This window comes from Carcharhinus amblyrhynchos, unplaced genomic scaffold, assembly GCF_965287045.1.
Source record: "Carcharhinus amblyrhynchos unplaced genomic scaffold, sCarAmb.v2.hapA scaffold_45, whole genome shotgun sequence".
NCBI lineage: Eukaryota > Metazoa > Chordata > Chondrichthyes > Carcharhiniformes > Carcharhinidae > Carcharhinus > Carcharhinus amblyrhynchos.
The window spans coordinates 592,198-617,847 of NW_027649786.1; the positions used below are offsets into that span (position 1 = coordinate 592,198).

Genomic DNA, 25,650 nt, shown 5'->3' on the forward strand with positions numbered 1-25,650 from the left:
TGGTAAGTCGGTTAAACAACATTTCACTTTCACACAGCCATGTTGACTCTGGCTGATTATGTTGAACTGATCCAAATGTCCTGCTATAACTTTTTTTAACAATACCTTCTATCATTTTCCCAATGACAGTTGCGAAGCTAGCTGGTCTGTAGTTTCCCCTTTCTGTCTTCCTCTCGTGTTTGATTAATAGAGTTATATTTGCAAAATTAAAACCAATACAACAACTATCTCAGTAGCCACTTCTTTTAAGATTCTAGGATGAAGTCTATTAAAACCCAAGCTCCGGTCAGCACATCGATCAAAGATTTACTCAGTACCACTTCTCTGGTGACTGCAGTTTTCCTGACTTCCTTTCTCCATTCCATTTCCAGGTTTACAGGATTCTGGAAAGTTACTTCTATCTTCTATAATGAAGACCAATGCAAAATATCTGTTCCATTCACTTGCCATCTCCTTGTTTTCAATTATTAATTCTCCATTTTATATAGGATTAACACTCACTTGTTAACTACTTCCATTTTTAGATATTGATAAAATTTCTTGCTATATTTTTGGCTATTTCTGACTAGTTTTCCCTTGTACTCTAATTTTTCCTTCCTTATTAATCTTTTAGTCTTCCTTTGCTGCCCCTTATATTCTGTCCAATCTTCTGATGTTTCCCCTGTCTTTGCACAATTATTTGTTTTTTCCTTAAGTCTCATTCCACCTTTGACCTTTCTAGTAAACCATGTACGTTGGGCCTGTCCTTTGTAGTTTTTCTCACTAGTTGAAGTGTAACTATTATGTGTATTCTGAAATGTCCCGATAAATGTTTGCTACTGCATCTCTATTGATCTGTCACTTAACCTAATTTGCCAGTTCACTTGAGCCAGCTCAGTTTTCATGTCGCATAATTTCCCTTATTTCAGTTTCAAAAACATAGTCTCAGGCCCACTGCTCTCTCCTTCAAACTGAATGTAAAATTGGGTTCACTGTTATCTAGAGATACCTTCACTGTGAGATCGTTAATTACTTCCATCTCCCTGCACAGTGCCAGATCTAGTATAGCCTGCTCTCTGGTTGTTTCCAGAATATATTCTAACTATCCTGAAAACATTCACTAGACTACCTTTGCCCATCTGACCTTTCCCATCTATATATAAATTAAAATCTCCCAGAATTATTGCCTTTCTGACAAGTTCTAATTTTTTTTATGCTCGATCCTACGAAGTGGTTACTGTTACACAATCTGTACATGACTCCATAGTGACTTCTTGCCTTTAACATTTTTCAACTCTGCACAAATCACATTCTGGTTTCCTGAATGTTGGTTATCTTTCTCTATTGTGCTAATATCATTATTAACTCACACAGCCACCCCTTTATCTTTTCCTCTCTTCCTGCCCTTCATGAATATTCCATCCCCTTCAATATTTAGGTTTCAATTCATGTACTTCCGCAACGATGTCTCCATAATGGCTATCAGATCATCTTTACGAATCTGGAACAAAAACAGAAAAATGCTGGAAAATCACAGCAGCTCTGACAGCATCTGTGGACACAGTAAAAAGTCTGACAACACCAGGTTTTAGTCCAACCTATTTATTTGATAATAAATAGGTTGGACTAAAACCTGGTGTTGTCAGACTTTTTACTGTGTTTACGCCAGTCCAACGCCGGCATACTCACATCATGAGCATCTGTGGAGACAGAGTAGAGCCAACATTTTGAGTCTAAATAACCCCTTGACAGAACATCTTTATTTCTATGTGTGCTCCCAGTTCTTTTGTCCTGTTTGGAATGCTACATGCATTCAGATACAGAACTTTTAGTTTTATGCTTTCATTCTTTTTTATAATCTTTATTCTCATCTGTTGATTTACTATTGGATTTGATCTATATATTGCTTCATGGTTTTTATTTCCAATAACAATAGCTTTCTCTTCTGCCTTGTCTCTACTCTGCAGTTGCTCCCACTATTTAGTGGCCACACTGTCAAACCCTGATTCCTTTCCTGGATTATGGAGAAAAGACATTCGTTTAGGGAGAGTGGAATATTTCCTCAGGATAACTGAGGAAATAAACCTTGGTGACACTTTCAGGGAGTGGGTTAAAAGCCAGTGCTTGTTCTCCATGCCCACAGTGAACACAGCTAACTCCATATCACCCTGTAACTTCTCTCCTCTCAGCATGGATAAACAAGGCTTCATTCCCAGGCTTTCTGCCCAATCTTATTCATGATCGTGAGTTGGATACACAAGGTGGAAGTACATCGGGAGAAAGCTATATTGTGGAAAAGGCAAGATTCTGTGAGGAAGGAAAGGCCATGGTTGGGATGAGGGAGGTAAAATGGATGAACTGTCTCTTACTGAATTCAGGAAAGTATTGCAGGTTTTTGGAGGCAGTGCTTCAGCCCAGGATCCCTGAGTTACTTCTGTTGGAGAAGCTGAAATATTCAGGTGACTTGTTGAAGGCCTTTTAGAAGTTGAATCTGGTGAATGAATAACACTTTAATTCCATTGAAGGTTGTATTTAATGAGGATGTTAAACAACAGTTTGGTACTAAAACCTAGTCTGGTTGATATCTGATTCACAACATAAAGATATGAGTTATAAAGCAGACAAATGAACATATATGAGCTTTACCAGGGTCGAAGGTATCGAGCATTTCTCTCCACACTCTGTACTGCAAAGAGCTGAAGAATTTTTCAGTAGCTGGGGTGGCATATTATAATCCTCCCGAATCCTGTAAATGTCAAAGAGTTGGTTAGAAATGGACTTTTCTAGTTATTTTATCAAATTGCGCAGAGTTCCAGTAAAGGCCATGCCCGACCTCCTTTTCCTGTCAGCTTCCTCCTGAAATAAATAAAACACGTGGCTGAGTTGACAGAGGCTGATTGTCTCTATCCAAACAGCAATACTAAAATACATATTCTTAAAAACTGCTGAGAATTTCTCATTTCCATTGCAGCAGACACCAGACAGAAAGATGATTTAAATGTAGGATAGAGGACAACCTGTGAAATGCAAACACATTACAAGAATGTTATCAGAGCTGATAGATTGGAACTATTGGAAGGTTTGAACAGACTGCCTTCTCTCCTCGAGAAATGGGATTACTGGGAGGTGATGCAGTCAAGTTTTGCATCAAGGGACAGATTGGTTGACACTGACCAAGGCAGTAGAATTTGTTACGGGAGTGAGGTGGGGTGGGGGGGTTGGTGGTGGGGAGGTGGTGGGGGCACCAGTTCTGGACCACTCATGAAACACACATGGAATAACGCCCGGCTGACTTTTAGGACCGAGCTGATAGTTTATAGGCCGATGTTCTCAGCACCTTGCTGTGTGACGGAATCAGGGACAACTTACAGCCAGCAGGAAAAGAAGCTCAACGATTTCCATCTTCACTGTCTGCGGTGTAACCTGACTGGACAAAATGGTAAATGTGGTCTTCCTCTCAAAGGCAGAGCTTCGAAGTTTGTTACTGCTCGTGAAGCAGAGGTGGTTTAATTGGCTAGAACACACCCACATGATGGAAGTCAGTCATATACACAAGGACTTCCTGTACGCTGAGCTCGCTGGAGGGAGACAACCAGTCAGATGTCTAATAACGATAATGAACAAATATTCTTCTTCTCACTAGGATGCGTCTTTTTCATGTCAGAAAGTCCATTTGTTGTTGTTTATCATCAGATGACTCTTTAGAGAGACAGTAGCATATTGTCATTGGTAATCTACAGGCCCAGGTTCTTGTTTTGGACAAAGGTTTAAATCAAACCACAGCAGATGGTGCAGTTTAAATTCAGTCAATAAAATCGAGAATTGAAAAGCTAATTTCAACGATATTGACCATGAAATATGATCAATTGCTATAAAAACCCATTTGGTTCATTAATGTCCTTTAGGGAAGAAAATCTGTCACACTTACCAGGCTTGGCCTACATGTGACTCCAGACCCACAGCGATGTCTTAACTGCCCTCTGAAAAGGTCCAGCAAGCCACTCAGTTCAGGGCAATTAAGGATGGAGAATAAATGCTGGCCTTGCAAATGATGCTCATATCCCAGAAAAGAACAAATAAGGGAGAAGGAACCTGAAACAAAGCCTTACTCACCTCACAGTGGAATGGATTCCCTTCCAGTGTGTCTTTGTGGAACTTGTACACATTTCTGTGGGAAAATTCTTTTTCACAAAGTTTCTCCTAGCAATGGATAATTCTATGTGCATTCACAAGGCTGGTGAATGGTGTTAAGTTATAATGTTCATTTGAGAAGCTGTTGAAGACATGATGGGCTGAATGGTCTCCTGTGCTATAACAATTCTGTGATTCTGCGATTTAGCTATTTGAAAGGTAATTTTCCTTTTGTGACAGTATATTCATGCAGTACCTCACTCAGGAAAAGGCTATTCCATGTGTCAAACCGATAAGAAGGCTATTCCATGTGTCAAACTGATTTACCTTCAGAGCCTTGCTCATATCATCGATGTTCAATGAGAAGATAATGGAGTCATTCAGCTACCAGACCCCAGAGGAACACATCAAGCATCAAGTGGTGGGTGGATCCTCATGCATATGACACCAACGGGGAGCAGCTCTCGGAAGGTGGGAGGTCTCCATGTAACCGGTTCAGCTTCACTGAGGTGGGATTTGCTTCAGAAATTCAGGATCTTCTCCATGCACTGGTAAGGATGCAGCAAATGTGTGGGTTGGAAAGGAGGGCCTAAGAGTGGGTAAAGCTGGGATGGGGCTGATGAAGGTGTTGAGGATGGCGTTAAAGCTGGGGGAGGGTGAAGGTATTGGGGGGAAAGCTGAGAGGTCGGGGGGCAGGAGTGACGGGAGGAAGGAATATTGTGTTTCTCCAAATACGTAGTCATGTTTCCAGATTTTGGGGCACAGGAATTCACATTCCGGTTTTCTGGCTGGCATGGGCACTTAGTGTCAATTTGGGGAAATCATTCCAAAGTGTTTAGAGAACAGGCAGCTCAAAGTGTGAGCAGTGGAGCTGAATGTCCACCTCCAGGAAGTTCTGCTCCTTTCTTTGACGTGACTTCCCTTTGTCTCTGTTCCCTGCTCACCTTCCATTGCCATCTCTGACGCCTCTTGTGTTTGATCAGGTTTGTGTCCATCAATCTCAGATCCAGCAGATTCAATAGGAACTTTCAAAAGAAAATTGGATCAATACCCGAGAAGGGACAGGGGAGTGAAATTATTGGATAGCTCTTTCAAAGAGCTAGAACAGACACAGTGGGCTGAATGGCCTCTTCTTCTGTTGTATGATTCTCTAGTTCTATAAATAGAACGGGGAGGCCTGCGGAACATTAATTGATTGGACAGTAGAGCACTGAGTGAGAATTAAAATTTCTGATCAGATTTGGGTCAGTTTAGTGATGTCGATCAGAGCTCCAAACCACTGGTGACTTTATTCCCACTCTCCCTCCCAGTGGAGTAGCACGGTCTTTGGAATGTGTGCGCAATGAGTTAAGGAGGTGACTCAAGGCACAGATTGGTTGTAAGTACCTGGCATCTGAGTCATTGGGTTTCATCATTTGACTGATCAGCTTCTTCTCTGCTGCCATCAGATGTTTGAATGGATCTACCTTATATTAATCTGATCTTTCTCTACACCTTCGCTATGAGTGTAACATTATATTCTTTATTCTTTCTTTACTTCTCCCCTATATACTCTGAATGGGATGTTTTGTCTGTATTGCATGTAAGAAGCAATACTTTTCACTGTGTCCCAATACATGTGACAATAATAAATTTAAAAGGTGATATAAAATAGGAGGAGGCCATTCGGCCCTTCAAGCCTGCTCCGTCATTCTTTACGATAGAAACATGAAGACTAGAAGCAGGAGTGGGCCATTCAGCCCTTCGAGCCTGCTCCACCATTCATTTCGATCATGGCTGATCATCGAATTCAATTTTGTGATTCCCCCCTCCCCCCAGATCTCGTGATCCCTTTAGCTCCAAGAGAGACATCTCTTGCTGAAGAATCCATCAAAGGTGCCAAAACAGAGTAACGGACCAAGCTGGAGTCCCAGGCTAGCCACACATACTCCCACCGATTATGGCAAGGGTTGCAAGACATAACAGGCTACAAGATACAGGCATGTAAAATCGCCGGCTCCAATGCACCCCTTCCCGATGAGCTTGGCGCGTTGAATGCCCATTTCGAGTAAGAGGTCAGCGAGAGCGTGTCCTCCACCTCAGAAGCCTCAGATGAGCCCACATCCGATGTCAGAGCAGCCTTCTCGAAGGTCAACCCATGGAAAGTGACTGCCCCAGATGGGGTATGATGAGGAGATGCTGGTGTTGGGCTGTGGTAGGCACAGTAAGAAGTCTCACAACACCAGGTTAAAGTCCAACAGGTTTATTTGGCAGCACAAGCTTTTGGAGCACTGCCCCTTCATCAGGTGAGTGGGAGTTGTGTTCACAAACAGGGCATATATAGACACAAACTCAATTTACAAGATAATGGTTGGAATGTGAGTCTTTAAAGGGAATCAAGTCTTAAAGGTACAGACAGTGTGAATGGAGAGAGGACCAAGCACAAGTTAGAGAGGTGTGTATTCTCTCCAGCCAGGACAGTTAGTGAGATTTTGCAAGCTCAGGCAAGTCATGGGGGTTACAGATAGTGTGACATGAACCCAAGACGAGGTATCCAGATGAGCACTCAGATCCTGCGCAGACCAGCTGGTGGAGTTTTTACAGACATTTTCAACCTATCTGCTTCAAGGAGACGGCCATCATTCCTGTACCAAAGAAAAGCCAGACAGCTTAATGACTATCGCCCTGTGGCTCTGATATCCATCACTGAGAAAGGTTATTCATGCCCAGATTCAATTCTGGCCTCCCAGAATGCCTGGATCCACTAGAGTTCACCTTCTGCTGCAACAGACCCACAGCGATGCCATCTCCCTGGCCCTGCACTCAACCCTGGAACACCTCGGTAACAAAGACATCTGTGTCAGACTCCTATTTATTGACTGCAGCTCATCTTTCAACACGTTATTCTTGTGAAACACATCTCCAAACTCTGTGGCCTGGGGCTCAGTTCCTCTCTCTGCAACTGGATTCTGAACTTCCTAACCCACAGACTGCAATCAGTAAGGAGAGGCAACAACACCTCCTCCATGACCATCCTCAACACCGGTGCCCCACAAGGCTGTGACCTCAGGCTCAGGAGGGGTTCCTCATGTTAGTGTCATCGGCCCAACCATCTCCAGCTGCTCCACCATCGCTGTGCTGATGATTACTGCAGTGTTCAGTTTCATTTGTAACCTCATAGATACTGAAACAGTCTGTTTCAGCCCAAGGCCTGGGCTGATAGGAGCAAATAACTTCCGTGCCACACAAGTTCCAGGCAATGATCATCTCCAACACTATAGAATCTAACCATCCCCTCTTTAATCACAGTACAATCACTGAAACTTCCACTGTCAATATCTTGGAGGTTACTACTTACCAGAAACTGAACTGGCCCAGCATATAAATACTGTGGTGACACGATAAGATCAGAGACTGGCAATTCACCAAGGCACGTTTGACAACATCAGGACAGCAAATCTCTCAGTTCCTGGACATCACTGCAGGAGTTCTTCAGGATAGTGGCCTTGACAGCAATATGTTCTGTCTACAAGATGCACTGCAGGAACTCACCAATTCCAAACTCACCATCATTACAGTTTTGAAGGTAAAAAGTATCAGATGAATCCCTCCCCCTCCCTGACCCCCACCCCCACCTTTGAGGGGGAGAGCTCACTGGTGGTGATTTAACCTGACAATCACCACACCTTAGGTGAGGGGCTAGGATGAGAAGGCAGGCCTTCAAAAATAACCTCAACCAGTATGGAAATTGAACCCATGCTGTTGGCATTACTCTGCACAATGAACCAGCTGTCCAGCCAACTGAGCTAACTGACCTCCAATTATCTTGGCCTATCCCCATGAGAGCAGCAGATACCTGTTAAAACCATCACCTGGAGGTTCCTCAAGGTCTCCTGTAATTCAAAGAACAAAGAAAATTACAGCACAGGAACAGGCCCTTCGGCCCTCCAAGCCTGCACCGACCATGCTGCCTGACTTAACTAAAACCCGGGGCCCATATCCCTCGATTCCCATCCTATTCATGTACTTGTCAAGACACCGCTTAAAAGTCACTACTGTATCCACTTCCACTACCTCCCCCAGCAATGAGTTCCAGGCACCCACCACTCTGTGTAAAAAAATCTGCCTCATACATCTCCTTTAAACCTTGCCTCTTGCACCTTGAACCTATGCCCTCTTGACTCTTCCACCCTGGGAAAAAGCTTCTGACAATCCATTCTGTCCACGCCTCTCATAATCTTATTGACTTCTGTCAGGTCTCCCCTCAACCTCCATCGCTCCAGTGAGAACAAACCAAGTTTCTCCAACCTCTCCTCATAGCTAATGCCCTCCATACCAGGCAACACCCTGATAAATCTTTTCTGTATCCTCTCTAAAGCCTCCACATTCTTCTGGTAATGTGGGTGACCAGAATTGAACACTATATTCCAAGTGTGGCCTAAGTAAGATCCTATAAAACTGCAACATGACTTGCTAATTTTTAAACTCAATGCCCTGGCCGATGAAGGCAAGCATGCTGTATGCCTTCAAATACTGGATTTATGGAGATATTTATTCAATGTCACAGAACCTGGCCAGGATTGTCAAGAACTATGTAAACAAGTAATAGATAAGACTTGATTGTAGAGATATTCAATATTACCAGCTTAATACTTGTGGATATCAAAAACCTACCCAATGTCCAAACATGGTCGAGCCTCCCCCTGATGGATTAGTTCGGACTGGGAAAGCTAAAACTTTATTACATGATGTGACAATGGTGTCTCTAGGGGTAACCAACAATACTTACAGAATTGCTCCTGAATCACAGATATGAGATATACTGGGCGATATTGGGGGATTGTTTGGGAGTGCAAACTCGGTATTTAATTCAGTACAACTGTCTGAACTGAATGGCTATTCCTCCTGGGTTGCCACGGAAAGGGATGACAGTGTGGAGGCTATGGAACCGAGAATGCACTCACTGCCACAGACCTACAGGGTGATGGACTCATAAAAACATTGAATCAGATAACTGAAGGGTTAACTAAGACCACTGGGGCCTCAGTCAAAGGGTGGATGAAGGGTGAGATTCTTGCCAGAGATCTGATAGATGAGGTTAGGTCTGAAACTAAAGATTTGAGATTTGGAACCAGTCCTCAACCTTGATTTGAACTCTGTGATTTGGTCTGGTTACTTGAAGGGTACAAATTTAAAGGCTGAATGTCAAAGCCTTCAACAATTAATAATCTTTCCTCCCTTGTTGTGCTAACAAAGAGCTTGTGTTCAGTCAAAATCCAGACCAACATTCACAGAAGACAACAACATCTGGAAGAAGAAGACTGATAGTTACGTGGCAAAATCCTGGCCAGGTTTCGTATACAAGTGGAAACCAGCCTCAATTTCAGTAACGGATAGAGAGTATTTATGCATTGCAGGTATTGACTAGTTTCTAAGTAGCAAAAAATAAAGAAACAAAAACAGAAAAATGCACGAAAATCTCAGTGGGTCTGACAGATCTGTGGAGAGAGTTAGAGCGAACATTTCAAGTCTGGATGAGCCTGTGTTAGAGACCAGAATAAAGAAAGTTGTGTTTAAATATTTAAAGTCGACAGTGTCTTCACAACAGTTTGCTTCACAACATTTTAAAAGCAGAAATCAAACATTTCGATTTGATTCCAGGCAGTTACCATTTTGATTCCTTTTTGTCTTAAATAGCATCATTTTTAAGTTCGCTTGTTAACAGTGTATATGTCAGAGTTCTCCCAAATTCAAACAGTGTTGTTGCCTTTCAAATGTCCATTAATACCTATCTTATCCCACCTTCAAAAAAATCTTTGTTCCGACATCCATAGATACCACATAAAGTATGTATGTTTTCTTAAAATAACTTTAAACGTTTTTTTAATCACCAGTAAGTTTCATTATCCATCAAATAAATCCCACCTCTAATTCCGTCCGATCTGTTCAACTATTGCTCACCGTCCTTGGCTTTCCATTCAATCTACTGTAACCTGTCGACAAACAGGGTCACATCAGCTCCCCTATGAGCCTGTTCACTTCCTCACATCTCATCTGCACACCACACACATGGTCCTTCAATGTTCATCTATCCCACTGGGTTACTTTCCTCATCCCTGACTATAGTAATCTGCCTATTTGCTGGCAGGAGCAGGCTTTCCTCTTGAGTCTGCCTCACATCCGACACGGTTTTCAACCTTCTCACATTCAGAATTTGTACCAGAGTGTGTTCTGTGTGCAAAGTTACTTCCCCCAACATTGAGCAAATTGGTTTGCCTACTCTGACAGCCCGTGCTGAATAATCCAGGGGCTTGAATACATCTGGTTAACCCCTGTGGTACCTGCTGATTGTTTATTTGAATAGTATGCTACGGGTTACTTTTGGTCTCCACGCTGCTGGGTGACTACAGCAGTGTAGTAATTCCCATTATTGTGACAATATATGTGGAATGGTGAGTCAGGTCTGGGAATCCTAGAGCTGGGGATGTTGCTGGACATTGTTTAATAGAAGTGAATGCAAACCTTGCACTCCCCCACCCATTCTGTCTTCTGTAACTCCTTACCAGATGCTCTCCCCAACTTTTTTCCAGATTTGAAATCGGGCTGATGATTGGTACAATATTGGAACTCTAAAATTAAATTCTCAAATATCTTGAAGCTGCTGCAAATCTTGTTCCATTTGGAGTTAGCTGCCACAGAAAATCCATCCTGCTTGGAGCAGAATGGGTTCATTCATATCTGATCATTCAAAACCTTAAAATCTTTGCCATCTTCCTGTTGTGACTATCAGTCCCATCGTTAATACTTATATGCAGCTCACCTTGTTAACGGCACTCAGCTGCAGCCACTTTGGGTGAATCACGTACACGGACAGTCCATGCCAGCGAGAATCACACGGAGGCTCTTCCATTCCACTAAATGAGGAAAGATTGCAGTGCAGGGCGTGCCGAAAAATCCGGAGCAAATAACTCCCGTTTTCTCACCACTAAGGCACTTAGAACATTTTTGGTAAGTTTGTACCCATACTGCTGAACATTTTCATTTTGTGCTCATCAGGACAACACAAGAATGTCACAAATACTCGCCTTTTTTGAATTTTAGCAAAAACTGTAACTTCCCTGGTGTATTCTCCATGGCAATGCCTCAACCAATCAGAGTGTCTTTGCCAACCAATCAGCAAAACTTTCTCTTTTGCAGCACAAATTGTTGTTCCCTTTTGAAATTTGATACTCTTGCATTTATCCTGATGAGTGCAAGGTGAAAAGCTTTGATAGCATGTCTCTTTATTCAGCAGTGTTCATGTATATATTTCTTAGAATCCTGGCCTGGTAATATCAAATAAAAATCGACACTTTGAGTTCATAACACAATAAAATGTGAATGATTGAGTTTATTAATTTCAATTTAAGATTCTGTACCCAGATTTGGAAATAATTTTGAATTACATTAAAATTAATGATTCAGAGTCTTAGGCCAGTCTTGTGTGGAGGATTCACTGTCACTCTCCTCCAAAGAATGATAGCTCAGAAAGACAGTGGTGAAGGATAGAACTGGAGCCAATCTTTACACACTTTTATCTGCATTTATTTAGAATTTCACATTAAAAGCATGTGCCTCCGAACCCAACAATGACAGTTTCAGTCTGTATCTATTTATTCCTCTTTTGAACAAATCTAAACAATGAAGTGTCCCATTTGAACAAATTTGATCAATGCTCCAAAACTTTAAATTATTTTACCTGGACTGATGTTGCACTGAGACACCACCCTTCCACATCACCCCCACGGCCCCCACATGCTCTCTCTCCAACACTTCCTGCACTTCTACCTCCACACTCCCTCCCCGCCTCCACCCCCACTCCGCAGCATTGGTCATGGAAGGCCTCAAGCATCCCGGTGGATAGGTGTGCACCTCATCCTTGAGGGAAACCCAGGTGTAGCTGTGGAAGAGAGGCAGGCAGTTACACCAAATGATCCCATTGACTGCCCACTGCCTGGACCTGTTAATGGTCACCTTTACCAGGCCCAGGAACAGACCAATAAGGAGATCCTCTGCCCGCTCTCCTCAGCACCGTCTGCTCAAAGATCAGGAGAGTGGGGCTGAAGTGCAGCCAGAAATTGAGCAGCAGCCCCTTCAGATAATGGAAGAGGAGCTGGAATCTCTCACACTCGATAGAAATATTAAACACAGACTCCTCCAGGTTACAGAAATTACAGGCAGCCTGGGAATCAGTGAATTGATTTCACTCTCCATTGCACGGGACTGCCGTGTGTAACACCCTTCACCCCAAATCCCCGATGGACAGAAGGAGGATCCCACATGGACAGCATCCCACTGGGAGACTCTGCCTCCTCCGGACAACAGGACAGAACCTCACAGAGTGTCTGGATGGGCGATGAGATCGAGGGAGTGGAAGCTGTGCAAGAGCAGCCCGTACAGGAAACCCCTCCGGATAGAGTGGAATGGCAGAGAGGGGATTTACCCTCAATCAGACACTCCGGAACCACGGACAGGAGCTGGATTAGCCAACAAAATGGGCCCTGAATCTGATGTCCACAATATTGCTGTTCCACTGTCAATCTCGTTCTCCTGATCCAGGTGGGATTGGTCAGGGTGGATCCTGTGGGCCAGCACGGTGCCAAGGTGAGCAGACATGGTCCTGACAAAGATCCTGTAGTCCGTGCTGAGGAGGGAGACTGGGCACCACTTCATAGACAGGAGGAGATCGCCCCTCTTGGGCAGGAGGACAATAATGGAGAGCAACATTTCTCCAGTCACTAGATTTTCCCTCAGGACCCGTGTGTAGTCTCCCTGCCCACCCCCCAGGATATCCCAGAACCTGCTCTATGGTCAGCTTGTCCAGCCCCAGGGACTTGCCCCTCGAGAGCCGGTCAGGGACACTGGTCAGCTCAGTCAGGCTAAGGGGTACCCTCCGCACTGACCTTCAACAGTTCCTCCCACAAACCTCTGTCAGCATCATCACTGGACAGATCCAGAGAGAAGAGAGCTCGGGAATAGGCTGGGGCCTCGAAACTGACAGTCTCCGATTCAAGACCAGGGATCCGTCATTGTGCAGCAGCCCCAGGAGCTGCTTACGGAGTCGCTGCCTTTTTTCCAGTGAGTAGAAGATGGGGAGACAAGGTCCAGGTTCTGAAGGAACCGGATCTGTGATCTCACAAACACATCACAGAACTCGATAATCTGCTGCTCTCTCAGAGCGCCCTTCTTCTCTCCGTACACCTTCCACGGGGCTGGATCCTTGTTGTGGGGCTCGTTAATGTAGTTATAATCACCATTCCCCTTAAATAGCCTGACAAAGTCACAGAATGGTTCAAAATGATTTATTGAAGACTATAGCGATCGGACTCCCTTTAGACCATAAAGGCCAGACAGAGTTCAGAATTTAGAAATACACAAGCAGTCATTGTTTCAAATTTGATTACAAGTAATTAACATAAACCAATCAATGTACAGGAGTTATCTCTATCCACTCACAGTTATGGATTAAGGTTACATCATTCATAAGATAGATATTGAAACAAATCACAATCACATTCCGCTTGTTTAACTGTAATATCCAATCAGAGTTAAGTTTTGATTGTAGGTTATTATTCCAACTATCTTTGGACACTCCAGCTGTGTCTGAATGTAAGAACACAAATCAATCCTCCCATTCCAAATGTCTGCTTCAATGGCCTCTCCCAGACAAAGGCATCTTCCTCCCCTTCTGTTTATATGAAAGGTCTGTAACTCAGACACTCGGCCTTTGCCTGGCAATAGCAGCTTACTATCCTGATATGCATGTCTCTGCTGTTAAACTGTGTGCAGGCTTTTTTGTGGTTTAACCTTTCACTGGACACAGTTATTAATATGGCTGCTATTCACTTCTATAATTATTAGTATGGGTACTATTCCCCCTCAGTCCTCAACTCAGAGTGAACTCCAGGTCGAGCACCTCCTGCTCCCACCCCTCGATCCTGGTCTTCTGTCCCCTCATTGAACCCCTCACAGTCTCTTGACAGAAGATGTGAACCTTCTGCGAGACGTCAGCTCCAACCATCGGTTGAGGGTCAGCTGGACTTTGCCACGAGCTGTCAGCTCGGAATTCCCAGAATTCCCTGAGGGAGATGAGGGGGGGTCCCCCACTGATGATGGACTCTAAATCCTCCTCGGTGCCCTCCACTAAGTCCCAGTCCTCCTCAGTCTTCTCACTATCAGTGACCACCAGCCCTCACCCCAGTCATACCAGCCTCTGTCACCATCCCACCCCCAGGATCGAGGGCAGAGAGCCCCTCCCTGGGCTGCTCTGGAGGTTCTGGGTCAGAGAGTGACAGTGGTTCTGGGCTCCGCTCCACCTCAGGCACCGGGTCACACAGTGACTGAGGGAAAAGCTCTAACCCCAGAACAAGCAACCCCAGGTTTAAAATCAGAGATGGAGAACGGGGGCTTTCCCCCTACCCCACCCCCCCAACTGAGTGACCCAGTGTGTGGCACCTTCCCCTCTCCCACCCAGTGACCCAGTGTGTGGGGCCTTCCCCTCCCCCAACCGAGTGACCCAGTGTGTGGGGCCTTCCCCTCCCCCACCCAGTGATCCAGTGTGTGGGGCCTTCCCCTCCCCCACCCAGTGACCCAGTGTGTGGGGCCATCCCCTCCCCCACCCAGTGACCCAGTGTGTGGGGCCTTCCCCTCCCCCACCCAGTGACCCAGTGTGTGGGGCCTTCCCCTCCCCCACCCAGTGACCCAGTGTGTGGGGCCTTCCCCTCCCCCACCCAGTGACCCAGTGTGTGGGGCCTTCCCCTCCCCCACCCAGTGACCCAGTGTGTGGGGCCTTCCCCTCCCCCACCCAGGGACCCAGTGTGTGGGGTCTTTTTAATCGATTCCTCGATCAGGCCGAGCAGGTCCTGGGGGATATCAGCCCGTGTCCGGGTGGGCTCAGCCTCATCGACCTCGCCCGTCCCAGCCTCCAGTGTGTCCGACTTCGTGACGAGTGACTGGATTATATCGAGTGGATCCTCCGGCCCTCCCTCAGGCAGGGGTCCTCACACATCCCCGGGAGGTACAGGCCGGACCGGAGGGATCCGTCTCATCCTCCCGAGGAATGGACGGCCCCCGCTGACAGTGTGTGATAATGGGAGGGGGGCAGGATCTGCGAAGGACCCCAACCCCTCATCCACAGAGGGACAAACCCCACCCCCACCCCCACCTACAAGAAACTGTCTTTATTTGGATGAAGGGTTAAAACCCTCATCCTCCTGGATTGTTACTGTCCGGGGACAGATTTTCAGGGGTTCTGTGTTTTCACCCCAATAACTGACACCTGGACTGAAATAAGGATAGAGTTTCTCAGTGAATGTACCAGTGAAAGTGTAGATATGGGACTTGTTATCCGAGTTATAAAAGGACACCTTCCCTCCCTCATAATCCAGACAGACTCGAATCTTTCTCGGATTCACACTCAGATCTAAACGTTTCCATGATTTATCACAAGCCCAGTATCCATTCCCCTCTCTCAGTATCACTGCCCAGAATCCATTATCTGGACTCAGGGTGATTTCCTCCTTCCTATTGATGGATTCCTTGGCCACACCCACATCCCACTCAGTCTTGTTTCCCACCTCCACCTCCCAGGAATGTTTTCCTGATGTGAATCCCTCTGATCCCAGGACACGGACATCGAGATAGTCATCAAATCTCTCCGGATTGTCGGGGAGCTGCTGCCGTTTCCCGGTGTATCTCACGGTGCTCAGGTCCTCAGACAGGAGAAGTTTAGGATGGGCTGTATTAGGGTCGAAGGTGACTGGAGCTGGGAACAGATGGACACGGATAAAATGTTAGTCAGACTCACTGTAACTTTCACAGCCGGTTAGTGATTGGGAAAATCAGCAATGATCCAGAATTAGAAATTCATCCCCGGGGAAGAGTTTAAACAGCGCACAGGGGAAAGGGGAAGACACTGCCCGGGGGGAAGGTTTTACCCGGACACCACACCCTGCAGTGAGGCTGAGGAAACCCCGTTACAGAGAGAGAAATGGAGACAGGCTGGGGGCGGGGCCAGTCTGGGGGCGGAGCCAGGGTGAGGGGCGGGGCTACTCGGGGGCGGGTGCAGGCCGGGGGCAGGGCCTGAGTGGGGGGCGCGGAAGGCCAGGGGCGGGTCAATGCTGGGCGGGGTGGGAAGGATTGTGGGGGTGGGGCCAGGCCGGGGGCGGGGTCAGGTTGGGGGCGGGGCCAGACCCCAGAAGAACTGAATGAGGGATCTGTAAAAACGATGGAAGAGAAACAGAGAGAGAGACAGAGCGACAGGCAGAGAGAGGGGGGCTCGTCTGCTGGTGACACGAATGCGACCCCTGAAGGTGCCTCCCCTCCTGTGTCCTGATGCGACCCGGAGGGACCTGCCATCATGTCCAATGGCTGCAAGAGAGAGAAAGCTGGACTGGGAGAACAGGGACATGAAACACAGAGAGAGACAGAGAGAGAGAGAGAGACAGAGAGAGAGACGGAGTGAAGGCAACATCAGGTTGTTACAGAAACAAGCAGCCACAGTTGGACCGTGCTGAATACAAGAGACGGATTAAAGAGCGAGAGAGTCAAGTCAATGGTGGTTTAGTCTGTGCCGTGTCCCCGGGGCTGGTTGGAGAAGTGAGTGTTCCTCAGTTTGAGGGATAGTGAGTTAGAAACCGGACAGTCCGGCAGCCCCTGTTAGAAGCCCCTGATCCACCAAAACCTGTGGCTCCCCTTGTACAGCGGAGGGAAACTCCAGTCACTGATGACGGGGCCCCACCGAGGGGGCAGCGAGAGGGGAAGCGCTTTAAACCCGGGGAAAAGCAGATCATCCCGACCTGTTTCAATTGTGGGGGAAGTGGACAGTTTGTCCGAGAGTGGAGGAAACCAATGAAGGGCCAGAGTCAGGGGACTCGGAGTCAAGAGACACCCGAGAAAAACACCCCGAGTTTCCAGAAATCCCACAGATGAATGAAATGGTGTCAGCACGAAAACACTCCCCAGGGTCAGGTCCATGTGGCCCAGGGAGGGTGTCCCGGGAAATTCAGCAGGAAGGGACTGTACCCAGCCTGAGTATCCTTGTCCACTCAGGTATGATGAGTGTGATAGACAATGTGTAGATATTATAGTGGAGGGAGAGAAAGGTAGTAGAGACAGGAGTGTCCAACACAGGAGTAGATTCACCCTCTCCTCTGATCTACAGGAGGATCCATTATATTGGGAAGATATACAGCTGATACAGGGGCTGGAGCGATATCCAAACCCTTAGATTTTAGGGTGGGACCCCCTCCAGACAAAGTGGACATGGGTTTTAGTGAGATGGCGGCCATCGGGGGGCCGGATCGGCGATCAGAGGCCGGGTCCGGTCATCGGGAGGCCAACAGATACCGGGTCTGACCATCAGGTGACCGAGGGAGGTGATGGGGGGATGCGCTTGTCAACCAATCTCCCGGCAGACTGAGAAATCAGTGCATGTGCACTCGCCCCACCAACGGAAATCCCTTGACTCTGTGATACACTCAGTGCTGGAAATTCATTCAACTAAACTCGCCCAAAAAATAGATGGGAAAATCTCCCGTATTCCCGCCTGTTGGGAGCTTAGTTTTTGGGGGAAATCATCCCGCCCCCGTGTCCCAGCTGCAAAACCAACAGACTTTCCCTAAGATCGTGGAGAAAGAGCTGGAAAAGGCAGTAGCCTCTCTAGTGGAACAGGGAGTATTGGGACTGAGATGACAAATGTGAAAAGGCTTTCATTAAACTGAAAATGGACTTGCAGACTGGCCCAGCTCTGGGAGCTGTGGACCCCGACAAGGACTTTTATCTGGAAGCTGCAGCCACTGACATCAGTTTCAGTGAAGTCCTTCTGCAGGAAACAAACAGTCACTTGTGACTGGGAACCGATGTGAGCAGAGTCCCAGCAGACCTGGAAAAGGGATTTTCCACCTGTGAGGGACATCTGTTAGTGAGCTGTTGGACAGTGAAATATTTTACTGTTTTCACCCACACCCAGTCTCTTACATTACTGACCCACCACAATTCAATCCAACTATTGTTAGACACAAAAATCACAGAAAGGAACAGGATCTCGTGTCAGAATAACCAGCTGGACTTTATTGCAAAGTGGGAAACACATTAAGGTAAACAGAATGGATAACCCTAAACTCACAGCTCATCTCAACTATCCGGGAGAAGCTCATACGAAAGGCAATTAGATTTTGTTTTCAGTGTGTGTGTGTGAGAATGGATGGAAAGTTTCTGTCTGCAGAATGAAAGTCTGTCTCCAGAAAATTCTCTGTGATGGCAGTATACACCCTGCTCTGCACAGCTATAAGTCATTAACTCTTTCTTTCATTTCCTTTAATGCTGCCAATTTAAAATTTGTTATTTTTTCAGAGCTTGAATTTAGTTTTGCTGTTGTGAAATGTACCAGAGAGTTTGTTTTTATAAAAGATAAGCCTCAGTCGTGAAGCTTTGAAGATATTCGGTTGAAATTCAGTTTTGAATTTCTCAAAACACTTTGCTTTCATTGCATTCACGGTGTTTATATAAAGAAAACTGCGACCGTTTATGACAGATATCAGATTAAAGACATTTCTGACTTTCTCCAAATGAGGTTCAGTGATAAACATCAGAAACTGAAAACTGGCTGAAGGGAGAGAGAGGATGAAGGAGATATTGGAAAGATTCTGTCCCCTTCTTCATGTTAAAGACTGTCAGGTTGTTGTTATATTGTTACTTTTTTCCAAAATGATTTTGATTCTCATTGTTTGACCGGAGCAAGGCAGAGAGGAGCGATGTGTGGCTGGAGTAAAAAGGGGAAGGGATTGACTTTTTTCCTTACTTTATCGCGGGGTTTCTTTTTCCGCTGGTTTCAGTGAAAAGCGGAAGTAGGCCGGCCGCGGGGTGACCTGGGAAAGATTTTAAAACTTTTTTAAGCACGCGGGAGGTTTAAAAAGCAGGCCGCACTATCCAGCGGGCAGCATTGTTAGCGGACAGTGGAGTGAGCAGATAGCAGAGTGAGGGCTGAAGGGCTTTGGTTCAACGGGCTTAGGTTCAACAGGCTTAGGCAGAAACAGGTGAGGCAGGGTAGGTTTAGTTCTCAGTTAAACTTAAAAACTAAGTAAATAAAATGAGGATGGAGGGTCAGGTGATGTGTTCTTCCTGCATGATGTGGGAGCTGGTGGACCCCATTGTGGTTCCCAGTGAGCATGTCTGCAGTAAGTGTTGGTTGTGTGAGGAACTCCAGCTCAGGGTTGATGAGCTGGATTCTGAGCTTCGGACACTGCGACACATCAGGGAGGGGGAGAGTTACCTGGACGCTGTGTTTCAGGAAGCAGTCACACCCCTTAGACTAACTAACTTGAATTCAGCCAGTGGTCAGGGACAAGAGGGTGTGACTGCGAATGAGGCAGGTAGAGGGATCCAGGAGGTAGAGTTCCAGGAACCTCAGTCCCTGAACCTGTCCAGGTTTGAGATTCTTGCTCTCTGTGTTGTCAGGAACGGGGCCTGCAGGGAGGATGAGCAAACTGACCACAGCATCGTGGTACAGGGAGCCGTTCAAGTGGGGGGAGAAAAAAGAAATGTAGTCGTAGTTGGGGGATAGTATAGTTCGGGGCATTGACACAGTTCTCTGTGACCAGGATCGAGAATCCCGAAGGTTGTGTTGCCTGCCTGGTGCTTGGGTTCAGGATATCTCATCTGGGCTGCAGAGGAACTTAGACTGGGAGGGTAAAAATCCAGTTGTGGTCCACGTAGGTACCAACGACACAGGTAGAACAGGAACAGAGGTTCTACTGAGGGAATATGAAAAGCAAGGAGCAAAATTAAAAAGCAGAACCAAAAAGGTAATAATCTCTGGATTACTACCTGAGCCACAAGCGAATTGGCACAGGGTCAATAAGATGAGGGAGGTAAACGCGTGGCTCAAAGATTGGTGTGGGAGGAATGGGTTTGAATTCATGGGACATTGGCACCAGTATTGGGGAAGAGGGGACCTGTTCCGATGGGATGGTCTTCATCTGAATCGTGCTGGGACCAGAGTCCTGGTGAATCGTATAACTAGGGCTGTAGATAGGGCTTTAAACTAAATAGTGGTGGGGGAGAGTTCAGTTGTTTGGAGAATTAGAAAATCAAAGGTAAAGGAGAGGGTAGGAATGCAGGTTAATGATGAGGACTTTCAACTAGTTAAAGGAGCCGAGGGCTCAGGAGAGGTTAGTAAAGTTTCCAGAGCACGTAATAGAACAGAGAGAATAGAAGGTGGCAGGAATCTAACGTCAGGCAGAGTAAAATGGGTGACAGGCATGAGAAGGGAGGTGTCAACGCAGTGCAGGGAGATGGTCTGGGGAAGAATAACCAGTCTGTGACAGGAAGGGAAAGAGCATGCAAACAAAGGAATGCACTAACAAATCGGGTCCAGGTCAGAAAGACTAACATAAAGACACTTTACCTGAATGTACGTAGCATTCGAAACAAAGTGAATGAGTTGACAGCACAAATCAGTGGCCATTACGAAACATGGTTGCAGGGTGACCAGGACTGGGAATTAAATATCCAGGGGTATCAGACAATTTGGAAGGACAGACAGGAAGGAAAAGGAGGTGGGCTAGCTCTGTTAATTAAGGATAACATCAGGGCAGCAGTGAGAGACGATATAAGCTCTAAGGAGCAAAATGTGGAATCAGTGTGGGTGGAGATAAGGAATAGTAAGGGGAAAAAGTCACTGGTGGACATAGTATATAACCCCCAAATAATAACTTCAAGGTGGGGTGGGCTATAAACAAACAAATAACGGATGCATGTAAAAATGGAACAGCAACAATCATGGGGGATTTTAACCTCCATATTGATTGGTCAACTCAAGTCGGATGCGGTGGACTTGAGGAAGAGTTCTTAGAATGCTGTCGCGATAGTTTCCTCGAACAGTATGTTACAGAACTTACGAGGGAGCAAGCTATCTTGGATCTGGTCCTGTGTAATGAGACAGGTAAAATTAATGATCTCCTTGTGAGGGATCCTCTTGGAATGAGTGATCACAATATTTCTAATACAGATGGAGAGTGAGAAAGTAGCGTCCCAAACCAGTGTCCTCTGCTTGAACAAGGGGGATTACAATAGGATGAGGGCGGAGTTGGCTAATGTAGACTGGGAACACAGACTAATTGGTGGGACAGTTGAGGAACAGTGGTGGATTTTTAAGGAGATTTTTCTCAGTAGCCAGCAAAAATATATTCCAGTGAAAAAGAAGGAATGTATGAAAAGGGATAATCAGCCATGGGTAATTAAGGAAATACAGGAAAGTATCAAATTAAAAACCAATGCATACAGAGTGGCCAAAATTAGTGGGGAACTAGAAGATTGGGAAAGCTTTAAAAAACAACAAAGAATTACTAATCAATAAAGAAAGGAAAGATAGATTATGAAAGGAAACTAGCACAAAATATAAAAACTGATTTGTAAAAGCTTTTACAAATATATAAAACAGAAAAGAGTGGCTAAAGTAAATGTTGGTCCCTTAGAAGACGAGATTTAATAATGGGAAACGAGGAAATGGCCAAGGCTTTAAACAAGTTCTTTGTGTCGGTCTTCACAGTGGAGGACACAAATAACATACCAATAATTGATGGTCATGGGACTGTAGGGGGGTGAGGACCTTAAATCGATCACTATTACTAAAGAGGTAGTGCTCGGTACGCTAATGGGACTAAAGGTAGACGAGTCCCCTGGTCTGGATGGAATGCATCCCAGGGTATTAAAAGAAATGGCAGAAGTAATAGCAAATGCATGAGTTGTAATTTATCAAAATTCACTGGACTCTGGAGAGGTGCCAGCTGATTGGAAAACAGCGAATGTAACGCCACTGTTTAAAAAAGGAGGTAGACAAAAGGCAGGTAACTACAGGCGGGTTAGCTTAACATCTGCAGTTGGGAAAATGCTGGAATCTATCATTAAGGCAGAAATAGCAGGACACCTGGAAAAAAAATGGTTCAATCAAGCAGACGCAGCATGGATTCATGAAGGGAAAGTCATGTTTGAGTAATTTACTGGAATTTTTTGAGGATATAACGAGTGCAGTTGACTGAGGGAAACCGGTGAACGTGGTGTAGTTAGATTTCCAGAAGGCATTCGATAAGATGCCTCACAAAAGGTTGCTGCATAAGATAAAGGTACACAGAGTGGGGGTAAAGTGTTAGCGTGGATTGAGGATCGGCTATCTACCAGAAAGCAGAGAGTTGGAATAAATAGGTGCTTTTCTGGTTGGCGGTGACTAGTGGCATTCCGCAGGGATCGGTGCTGGGGCCTCAACTATTTACCATATACATAGACGATCTGGAGGAGGGGACTGAGTGTAGGGTAACAAAGTTTGCAAATGATACAAAGATGAGTGGGAAAGCAAATTGCGTGGAAGACACAAAGTCTGCAGAGAGATTTGGATAGGCTAAGTGAGTGGGCAAGGATCTGGCAGATGGAGTATAATGTTGGTAAGTGTGAGGTTATCCACTTTGGAAGGAATAATAGTAAAATGGACTATTATTTAAATGGTGAAAAATTACAACATGCTGCTGTGCAGAGGGACCTGGGGGTCCTTGTGCATGAATCACAAAAACTCAGTCTGCAGGTGCAGCAGGTGATCAAGAAGGCGAATGGAATGTTGGCCTTTATCTCGAGGGGGATAGAATATAAAAGCAGGGAAGTCACGCTGCAACTGTACAGGGTACTGGTGAGGCCGCACTTAGAGTATTGTGTATAATTTTGGTCCCCTTATTTAAGAAAGGATATATTAGCTTTGGAGAGGGTAAAGAGAAGGTTCACCAGGTTGATTCTGGAGATGAGGGGGTTAGCTTATGTGGACAGATTGAGTAGACTGGGCTTGTACTCTTTGGAGTTTAGAAGGTTGAAGGTTGGAGCTGAGACAAAGTGTAATTCTTTCAGATTCTGGGAACCATAAGATGGCAGCCAGAGTGTGTGAGTAAAACTCAATCAGTATAAACAAAATGAATGTTGAATTAGATTGAGAAAAATCAACTTGAATTCATAGCAGAGAGAACAAACTGACTGAAGTGCAGGAAAATGAAATGATTACTGCCACAGCAATGAGCTCACAGCTTCAGATCAGGATGAAATGGGAGGCTGATGATGTTGGTGGAGACATTTGTGAAATTTTGTTTTGTGCAGATTGACATTCAGTAAGTTTCTAAAAGACACTATAGTGAAGAGGAAAGGGTCAGCTACATCCTTTATGGGCAGGACAGAAAGGATTCATCTTCCCAGCAACTGGAAGATGAGTGAGGAGTTCCCCGTCTGTCATTGCTACTGTATGGCTCATTGATTCTGTACATAGTCTACACTGGGTTAATGGGCATTGAAGGGCCATTGAGTTCACATGGGTGGATGGGAGGAGTGAGTTGGCACTGAGATGGAATGGAGTGAGGTGGGGGGAATGATGGGTGCATGGAAGGAGCATGGGGACACAGCTAAGAACTTTTCACCTTAAAAACAATTCAGCACTCATCTTCAGCCAAAGTCAAACCAATGGATTCACCAATGTGAATTTCAAATCTTGAGGTGAACCTGTTGATAATTTCTGAATGAGACTGAGAAACGTGGCCAGAAAATGTAAATTCAGAGAAAGCGATGAAAGTTGGGAGATCAGCTCATTTGCGATTCTACACAGCCTGATGTATAAAAAGATCTGATTAGAAAGAACAAGTTCAGAATATCAGAGACTGTAGACATTGCCAGAGTACATGGAAACAGGAGCAGAGATATGAAGACGCTGACTATCCAAACAGCTGGTATTCAGCTAAATTACAGGAAAGGCAGCAGTGAAACATCTACAAAAGGCTGCAAACCAGACAGAAAGATAAGAGCTGTGAATGTCCACATGAGTTCACTGGCAGAAGGAAATGTCCCACCTGAGGATCAAACTGCGGACTTTGTAGAAAGCCCAATCACTGGGTAAAGATGCACAGAATAAATTAAGAGATTGGTAAAGTCACTAGAGGCAGAGCAACAGGGGAACTGAGAAGAAACTAAAACATTGATTTGATGCTGGGATTCCTGCCCCATTCACAGCATCCCCTCGCCCACCCCCCAGGCCCCCCCCCCCAATTCTTTGCTGATACAGGATAAGGTTGCGAGTAGCATCTTGCCAGATCCGTTGTGGAGTCAGGCATCTCATAGCTCTCCCTAATTTTTGTTGAGTTGGGCCAGTCTCTCCATTACTTATGGTCCACGGCCCTACAGAGAAGCTGTGACAGTCAGGATTCGGGGACAGATAAAGTAAAAGAGTCTTAGCTGTGCCCCCATGATCCTTCCATGCGCCCACCATTCACCCCTCACTCCATTCCATCTCAGTGCCAACTCACTCCTCCCATCCACCCATGTGAACTCAATGGCCCTTCAATGCCCATTAACCCAGTGTAGACTATGTACAGAATCAATGAGCCATACAGTAGCAATGACATCTGTGGAACTGCTCAGAAATAAAACACCTATTCACTAATCGTCTTTTCAAAAAATATTATGGTTTCTACAGCCCAAGTGGCCGAGAGCCCAGATTCACAAAAGGATGATCTCAGTGGGGTTCTGTTTTCACACCTGGACATAAAGGTTGACTTTTCTTGATTGACATCCTTAAGTGATTATAATAAATTATTCTTTCAGTGATTGTGTTCATTTGCACAACTTAAGAGGTGCTGAAACTGTTGTGTTTGATTCTTTACTGGCCTGTCTGAAGCCTTTATAGTGGTATAAAAACAATAATATTTTTTCAAAAGAAGATTTGTGAATGTGTGTTTTGTGTTAGCAACTCCACACATGCCATTGTTATTATCTGTCTCATCAATTCAGTACATATTGTACACTCTGTGGATGGATACACAGGGCTATAAAGTAACATAAGTTGGTATAGGGCCTCGGAGCAGGAGTAGGCCATTCAGCCCCTCGAGGCTCCTCCATCATTCAACAACATTCTCACTGATCTGATTGTGGTCTCAACTCTACTTTCATGTCTGTATCCCCACCCCGATAATGACTCCCTTGTCAATCAGAAATCTATCAAATTCAGTGTAGAATAAATTCAATGACCCAGCCTCCAATGCATTCTGGAAAAAATAATACAGACTACTGACTCTCAGAAAAATAATCTCCTTATATCGATTTTAAAAAAGAGACCTCTTATTTTTGGAAGTTTGCAAGGTGTTGCCTATGGAACCTTGCTGAGTTTCTGCAGTGCATCTTGTAGATGGTAAACTCGGCTGAAATTTGTTTGTTGGTGGTGGAGGGAGTGAGTGTTTGCAGATTGGATTCCAATCAAACTGGAGGGGGATAGAATATAAAAGTAGGGAGGTCTTGCTGCAACTGTACAGGGCACTGGTGAGGCCGCAGCTGGAGTACTGTGTGCAGTTTTGGTCGCCGCACTTGCGCAAGGATATTTTGGCCTTGGAAGGAGTGCAGAGGAGGTTCACTTAGGCTGATACTGGAGTTGAGGGGGTTGAACTATGAAGAGAGGTTGAATCGACTGGGTTTGTACTCGTTGGAGTTTAGAAGGATGAGGGGGGATCT

At 45.5% G+C, this 25,650-nt stretch overlaps 2 protein-coding genes across 2 annotated transcripts in view; both read right to left on the reverse strand.

Annotated features, from left to right (window-relative positions):
* Positions 1 to 25,650, reverse strand: part of LOC145337231 (zinc-binding protein A33-like) — a 129,706-nt gene that overhangs the window by 25,602 nt on the left and 78,454 nt on the right. The window lies entirely within an intron of this gene.
* Positions 15,309 to 25,650, reverse strand: part of LOC145337303 (butyrophilin subfamily 1 member A1-like) — a 55,667-nt gene continuing 45,325 nt past the window's right edge. Inside the window, 1 exon segment of the mRNA XM_080182101.1 lies at positions 15,309 to 15,892. Within this exon segment, the coding sequence (XP_080038227.1) occupies positions 15,309 to 15,892 (584 nt within the window).